Source organism: Lolium perenne, chromosome 3 (genome assembly GCF_019359855.2).
Source record: "Lolium perenne isolate Kyuss_39 chromosome 3, Kyuss_2.0, whole genome shotgun sequence".
Taxonomy (NCBI): Eukaryota; Viridiplantae; Streptophyta; class Magnoliopsida; order Poales; family Poaceae; genus Lolium; species Lolium perenne.
This window is the reverse complement of record NC_067246.2, coordinates 234857015-234865487: the sequence shown is the minus strand read 5'-3', so window position 1 is coordinate 234865487 and position 8473 is coordinate 234857015. Positions and strand designations below refer to the sequence as shown.

The 8473-nt window shown below is 48.3% G+C and overlaps 1 protein-coding gene across 1 annotated transcript; it reads right to left on the bottom strand.

The window, feature by feature from the left end:
* Positions 1-543: 543 nt before the first annotated feature.
* On the bottom strand, positions 544-1983 carry LOC127339926 (UDP-glycosyltransferase 73C12-like). Its single transcript, XM_051365717.1, has one exon. The coding sequence runs from the start codon at positions 1966-1968 to the stop codon at positions 544-546; it is 1425 nt and encodes a 474-aa protein (XP_051221677.1). The 5' UTR covers positions 1969-1983.
* Positions 1984-8473: the final 6490 nt, after the last annotated feature.

The following is an 8473-nucleotide window of genomic DNA, read 5'->3' as shown; positions in this document are numbered from 1 at the left end:
GCTGCACACGGCGCACATGGGACGTCTTCTTCGTCGCAATCGGCTGCCTACGTCTGCACGGTCTCCATCGACGGTCCGTCTTCGCCACAATCGCCCGGGACAACACCGACAACAGCGCATCGATTTCGATCTGCGTTGTCGTCCACGCCATGGCGCGTGCAGCGCCGCCGTCGGTCTGATCAACCGACCGCGCGCACGTCTCTGCCAAGCCAAGCACGTCCCCGAGCACGCGCCTACCACCGGTTGTTAACAATGTATTGTATTTGGATGGTACATTTTATTTGTGAAATTTTATACAATTATTTGATCTTGTTGGATGCATAGGTGTGTGTGTTTGTTGTTTGCGCCGCGCCCGCGCGCTGCAAAATGGCGCGTCCGGTGGAGATGCTATTTTACCGCGCCAACGCGCGCTGCAAAATGGCGCACCCGGCGGGGAAAAAATCGCTCCGACACGCGGCAACGGTTTACAGCGCGACGGCAGCATCATATACCGCGCAAATTTATAGCGCGCTTGTTGGAGATGCTCTTATATTCCGCATCTCTCTATTGTTCAACACAAACTCCCGCGTCCACCTCGAAACGCTTGATCAAATCAAGCAGGTTAGCAAGCGACGATCCGCCCTCCTGCACGGCCGCCCGTGCCTTCTCCGACAGCGCCAGTGCCTTCCTCCTCCTCTCCTCCCCCTCACCTCCTCCATCCATGATGCTCCTCACCGCCTCCTCCACCACCTCTCTCCCCACCACGATCTCCTTCTCCACCAACTGCCACACCACCGGCTCCTTGACCCCGATGCTGACGCCGATCCCGAGCACCTCCACGGCCAGTTTCTCGTTCCAGAACTGGTCAGAGAAGTGAGGCCACGTCACCAGCGGCAGCCCGGCCGCGATCGCCTCCAGCGTGGAGTTCCACCCGCAGTGCGTCACGAAGCCGCCCACCGCCGCGTGGTTCAGGATCAGCACCTGCGGCGCCCACCCTCTGATCAGCATGCCGCGCCCGGCGATGCGCTCCTCGAGGCCGCCGAGGAACTCGCGCACCTCATCGCCGTAGTATCCGGGGTTCTTCAGGACCCAGACGAACGGGTGGCCCGACGCCTCGAGCCCGAGCCCGAGCTCCACCAACTGCTTCGGGTCCGCGTGCACGATGCTCCCGAAGCTCACGTACACGACGGACCTGGCCTCCTTGCCGTCCAGCCACCGGACGCACTCGTCGGAAGCAACGGCGGTGGTGGTGTGCCCTCTCGCTGCCAGCGTGGCGGCGTGCCGGTGGTACAGCGAGACAGGGCCGATGGTCCACACCTTCATCTTCCTGGCGGCCACGTACCCGGCGACGTACTCCGGCTCCATCTCCAGGAAGGAGTTCATGACGACGCCGTCTGCATGGGCCAGCGCGCGCTCGACGCCGTCGGCTAGGTGGTCGAATCCAGGAGAACGGAAGAACCCAGGGGCCTGGGCCCTCGTCACCTCGATCCTCCTCTCCACGCCCGGCACGACCACCGGCTCGTTGTCGTCGGTCACGCCGTCGTACGTGTTGAACCTCTCCAGGTTGTGCTGGCACAGGAGGCAGAACGCGCACATGCTGAAGAAGCTTAGCCGCGGGACATGGAGGTTCGCGGCGACACCTACGGTCCAGGCGTGGCAGAAGTCGGACACGATGCACGTCGGGTACGGCGGGTGCGCGCGGAGGTGGCGCTCGAGCGGCGCCGCGAGGAGCTCGAGCGCGCTGAAGTAGTTCGCGTGGAGTTCCGCCGGTATCTTGTCGACGTCGTCGGCTCCGTCGGGCAGGCCCACGGCAGCGCAGTCGAGCGGGAGCTCCACGAGCCGGATCGGCAGGCCGGACTGCCTGGCGAAGTTGATCGTCGGGCAGATGCGCGCCGTATTGTACGGCGTTGCCACGACGCTGGCGAGGGCGCCGTGGGTGGCCAGCAGCAGCGCGGTGTCCACCGCCGGGATCAGGTGCCCCTGGTACATCAGAGGGACAAACACGAAGTGCGCCTTAGCAGCGCTGCCGATGTCATCGTTCCCCCGGCCGTTTGGTGCCAATCCTCTGCAGGCCAGACTGGTACGAGGTAGGGAGGCACTGATGCTTGTGGCGATGTCTTGCTACCCTGCTGTCTTAAAAGAAGACTGTGTTTGAATGCGACGAATGCCTGCGGCCATCCTGGTCGGCGCCGGCATGCATGGTACCAGCAGATGCCGAGGTAGACCGCGTCTTAATTTATAGAATTTTCGGTTGTTGCGTTTGTCGATTATGTGTCGAGGCTAGCAGCTAGAAGCAGGGAGAGTGACTGCGAGCTTGTCACTACTCTCTACTGACGTTATATATGGCGCATCAGGGTTCAGTCTATCCGACAGGTGTGCGTTATACCGTGGAACATCCCATGAGTTGCATAAACTACAGGTTAGTCTCAGATACTATTAAGCATGTATGGTGACAGTGCATCTTGGTGGTGATTTCTTAGATAGTAATCTGTTGCTATGGATTGCTAAGTGGAAACGTTTAAAACGTGGTTGATGAAGTTGTACTCCATGTGATCCAATCCGATCAACACCGCAACGAGCAGTGCCTCTGAAATGTGCACATGTACAACTTAATGGCGTCACCTCCTTCTTGATCCAAAAAAAGGGGAAGTGAGGTAGATGAGATTGGATCTAGCAGCACAAGGTATGGTGGTGAAGTATTCCGTTTTCGCCTAAGCCAGAGCAGCGGAGGAGAGGAGGAAGGGAGAGGGGGCGGCTAGGGTTTTGGAGGGAGGTGGCTAGTTCCCCGCCCCTCTTTATATAGGGGCAGGGGTGGGTGCGTCCAGCCTTGCCCCTCCTCCAAGATGGTGGGGCGACGACCAAGGAGGGGGGAAGATCTCCCCCCCCCCCCCCCCCACAAATTTTGGTGGCCCCTAGGGTTTCCATTTGGTGTGTCCGGGTACGTAGCCGCACCCCCTTGGTCCATGTCTCCCTCCCCGGAACAAGTTGTCCCCTTTCTAGAACATTCTGGTACAATACCGGGAAATTCCAAACTTTTTACAAAACCCTAAAAATAACTTCCCTTATATGAATCCCATTATTTGGACCATTTCGAACCTCCCGGTGATGTCCTATACCTCACCCTAGACTCCGAACAAACTTCGTCCTTCACCATTATCTATTTCTCATTTCTACCCTAGCAATATCTAACGGTAAGTGTGTGACCATACGATTTCTAAAATGTGTGGACATGATTGAGAGACCTCTCCGGTCAATAATCATTAGCAAGATCAAATGTACGTAATGAATCCCATGTATTCAACGAAGATCCCTATCGATTGAACCACCATGTCACGGATTCAAATAACCAAGTATCCAAATCCATTTGTCTCTCGATATATTACTTGACCGAGACTAGATCATCAATATCACCATACCTAGTTCAATATCTTTACCCGCAAGAACTCTTTACTCATACATAACATAACATACTTGCGACTAACTCATTATTCACTTGCTTGCAAGCTCTTTGGATATTATATTACTGAGAGGGTCCGGAGAAGATCTTTCCGTCACATGGATGGAAAAATCCCACTCTTGAGTCATGTAACTCGATAGGCATCTTTGCAAGTACCTGAAAGACACATTTATGATCCCCTGTTATGGAATAACGGTTGATGCCCCAAAGTATTCTTTCAATGTACAAGAGTAACATAATCTCATGTCTAAGAATAAGTTATTTGATATTTAAAATCAGCTTAGGCAATTTAAACATGGTGACTTGATCTTATTGTTTTTTTAAATTGGGTCTGTCCATCACAACATTCTCCTAATGATGTGACCTCGTTATTAATCGACATCTCATGTCCATGATTAGGAAACCATAACCATCATTAATCAACGATATAACCTAGTAGATGCTTGTTAGGGACTCAGCGTTGTTTACCAAACCACACGTGTATTATGTTTCCGGTTAATACAATTCTAGCATGGAATATAAACTTATACCATGAACTAGAAATAGGATAATAACAAACTTCATTATTGCTCTAGAGCATATTTTTCAACAACCCGTATGAATGTTTATCAATTACACAATATTAATTTCTATCACTTGTTGCTTGTTTTTAGTGCTTTATCTATGCCACCATGTTTATGAGAGGGAGATCAAGTGAAACCATGACCCCGGTCCATTTTAAACTATAGTAAACACCTTTATATTTACTTTACTTGCATTTTTTTTTATTTTGGCACTTTATTATTTTGAAAATACAAAAAATTATTGTTCACTTTACTTGCCTTATTTATTTAAGTTTTTTTATTACTTACACATACCGTTGTGTTTAACAAACACTTTGACAGAGTTGGGCAGACAAAACTTTTTCATTTACTTAGAGCATCTCTAACATAGCCCGTAAAAACTCGAACTGAAAACTCGGAGTTCAGTTCACCGAACTCGTGTTTACGGGTTGAAAAATCGCTGGCGCAGAACAGACCCTGTAAAGGAAAACTGTAAAATAGAATATTCCCCAAATATGCTATTAAGGCCCACCCGGCAGCTATTTTTTCTTTTTTCCCTATTTTTCCTTCTTCTTCCCCAAGCTCCTCCCGAGCTGTCCTGGCCGGCCCCCATCGCCCCTGCCCTGCGCTGCCCCGCGCCGCCCTGCGCCGCCGCTCGCCCGCCTAGATCCGCCCCGAACCGCGCCCGCACGGCCCCGCCTGGCTCAGCGCCCGCCTGGACCCGCATCGCCGCGTGCCCGCTGGCACCGCGCCTCCACGCGCGCTCCCGGCCCGCGCCGTCGCGTGCCCGCCCAGCCCCGCGCCGCCGCGCGCCCGCCTGGCCCCGACCCGCACTGTCGTGCCTTTCCGGCGCCACCCATGCCATGGCCGCTTGAGCCCCGCCAGGGCAGTCCGCCGTCGCGCGCACGGCCACCGATTCCGGCAACCAGCAGCCAATTCCAGCGAGGATGTGCTTCTCTCCGGCGCCTATAGTTCATCTCCGGCGGAAACTAGTCGAAATTTGGAGGAATTTGGTGAATTTGATAGTGGCCTGGCGGGCGGAAGGACGACAATGAAGAGCAACTGTCATGAACTTTCAGCGCGCGTAACGTTCGGTTTCGCTTCGGTTCGGCATTGCGCCCCCTACAAATAGGGGTCGAGTTGGGTTTTTCAGTTCGGACTGAACTTTTTTTTCGGTTTTGCCTCGTTTTCAGGCTCTGATCTGCGCCATTTTTCGCACCGAACCCGTAAACTGGCGGTTATTTTTCGGTTTTGGCCTATTTTCAAGCTCTGTTAGAGATGCTCTTAACACGTTGCTTGAAGAGGATAGAAGGTAGAACTAAACATATTTTCGAGAGTTTGATATAACACTTGAGTCACCCTTGTGGGGTAAATCACCATTGCTACACCACTCTGCACTTTGAGTTTCAACACACTCGTAAACGTGTGTAGTTTTTTTTTTTGCCATTAGGCGTCTGCTCTATTTTTAAGCCATTACACTTCTCTTAGTGAGATCTTTGTATTGACGAGTTATCTTTACACATTCAAAGTGACCTCAATGGGTATCTATAGTCCGTGGGGCGAAAGGGCCATGGTTGCAGCGCTTAGTGGGCCCACACTCAATTGAGACACGGGCCTACCTGGTCGGCGCATGGGAAAGGTGTCCCTCGTTCCTCTCCTCTGAGTCATCCAGGTGCGATCTTCGACCTAGATAAAAACCGATCATAGATATTCGGGGATTTTTATTTGCTTCGAGAGCTTCATGAATAATAGATTATAACATTATAATTAAACTTTATAAAGGCTTAACTACTTTACGACATATTAGCGTGAAAGTCGATGCTTGTCTGATGTCGGATGAATGAGTCCTTTTTTGTTTTACTTTGGAAGGTATTCACTTGCAAGAGAATAAACAACACTCTTTAAAAGAAGGACTCCGTGTCAATTCGCTTGTTTCGATAGATGCAACTTTCAAGTTCTTTGTCCAACCATGGTCTACATACCAAATTGTGGGGTGTACGTGCTCAGATCCATCTTTGTCATCGGCTCCGATGAGATATTTGTATCAACGACTTCCCTTTTCACTTTCAAAGTTGCTACTCGAGAGCTCCTGTCCCATTTTGAAAAAAAAAGGTACTCAAATAGGCATGTTACCCGCAAAAAAGTCTCAGATAAGTTATTATTCTCAAAATATGTCTAACAAACTACGTACACATAGCTGACAATTTCTCAATCATATTTCGTAATGTGGATCCTATATATCATGAGGCAACGTGAACACTCTCTGTGTAATAGTCATTGTTGTCCATATTGATGGCAAAATTATTTACACACCCCTAAGTTTTAAACTTTATTACTCCCTCCATTCTTAAATGGTTGAAGTTCTAATATGATCCTAAGTCAAGCTACTTTAAATTGCAGTTTTGTTAGATTCATCGTACATTATTTCATACCATATAAATTGGTAAATATTAATATTTTTCATAAATCCTCTCAAACTTGATTTTTTTAATCTTTGGACAAAATTAGAACTTCAAAAAACCTTTTGACAAACGGTAGTCGATCTTCCATTCAATTAGATAGAAAGAGTTTAGTTACAAGGTAGGGCCAAAGCTGAGGAGGCAAGGACCCCAGGAGGCCCCAAGGCCAAACAAAGCCAAAAGGATGCGTAAGATGCACACTATACCTCCGGGCCTGTGTGTACTTAAATTATTTTGAGACAGATGGAGTATCACATAGCATCATGCTACTAATTCCCATCAAAACACACCGGAAATCAACTATTTTTTTCCCAAATGCAGACGTCAAGAATGCTTTTTATTTGTTAGATTCCCCATGATCCGGTGCCCTGGTGTGACTAAGGATGGCAATTTTACCCACGGGTATGGGTACCGGCGGGTACCGTACCCATATGGGCAGGGTATGGGTACATTTTTATGCCCACGGGTAGTACCCATACCCTGCCCACTAAGCCATGGGTAGGGCACGGGTATAGCCTCGTACCCACGGGTATGCCCATACCCTGCCCGTTTATTATCAATTTCTTATGTGATACGTCTAATTTTGTTGACTTATGAGTTAAAATATGAGAATGTTCCTTTTATATTTTGTTAATTTTTATGTACTCAACTACCTGTTATTGAGTTGAGATAATTCATTTTTTCAATGAAATTTTTGTCGAGAAATGTAAAATTGCGAATGACTTGTATACAATTTGACCTACCCACCGGGTACCCAATGGGTATGGGTACCCGCCGGGTATGGGTATGGGTAAAGTTTTATAACCGCGGGTACGGGTATGAGTGGAAGTTTGTACCCATTGACTATACGGGCATGGGTATGGTATTGCTCTACCCTGCCCATACCCTGCCCATTGCCATCCTTAGGTGTGACCTGCGCATGCAACAAGTGGTAACAAACAGTAACATGACATTAACCATCAGCAGAAACCGTGGACGATCGTCCAGTTGTGCACGGTCAAAAGTGAAAAGGGGACCTCCTAACATACATAAAACGAACGTATGCCACAAGCATATTACCTGGGACGTGGCCTAGTGTCCATTTGCGATAAGCATTCGTCGATATAACATATCTTTTTGTACACATTATTGCATTAGACAGTGTAGACTTCAGAATCTGCACGACACAAACATTAGGATGATGATGGTGAAAATATAAGGGGTGGACCGATCAAAATTAATATACACTACCTGGTATGCGTCGGTCATTTGAGCTGTCACGAATTCATGTTTCAAAATGTTCATTTTGCCCAGATACTCCAGTCGAGCTCTATCTACAGCTCTATCACATTCTGAACAGTTTTGCTATCAATAGCATGATTTTCAAGAGTATCTTTCACCAAGATGTGGCTTATTGCTGCCACACCTTCAAGACCACCAAGAAAGGAGACAATAGTTTCCTTTGTAACCTTCTTATGGTAGCTGTCCTCAGCAGCGTTGACAATGATACACACGAACATCTGAACAGTCTTTTTTTGTTGATGTTGTAGTGTTGGGAGGAGGTTAGTTCATATATCTTGGAATTTAAAATCTGTAATCGACAGAAAAGAAAAAGATACTACTGCGTACCTGCTTAATTGTATATAGAGAAAATCTACCCCGCGGGTCCTGTGCCAAAACTGCACAATCCTGGAATCATTGTATAAAGTAAAATAAAAGCTGTACTTGTGATAGAGACAATAGGCAACAATCATGATTGTGAAGTAGATGTGGGTCTGTTGTTGCGGAAACTAATGCTCTTACCAGAACTTCGGAAGCCAACTTTACAGCGTTTCGAGCAATCATACAGAGATAAATTGACAACGCAGTCGCTTCCTGATGCTGTAACTTCCACACAAAATAATAGAAAAGAAAAGCACAATGCATGAGCTCATGTTTGGCAGCAGGGCATGCACTATTTAATTTATTTTTACAAGAAAATAATATTAGTCTATTAACAAGCTTTTGACACTTTTCCTTCACGTGCTAAATATTTCAAGGTACTTAGTGAATTGTCC

Excerpts from the sequence above, each read along its gene's own strand:
- LOC127339926 (XM_051365717.1), bottom strand. The coding sequence starts at position 1,968 with ATGTACCAGGGGCACCTGATCCCGGCGGTGGACACCGCGCTGCTGCTG.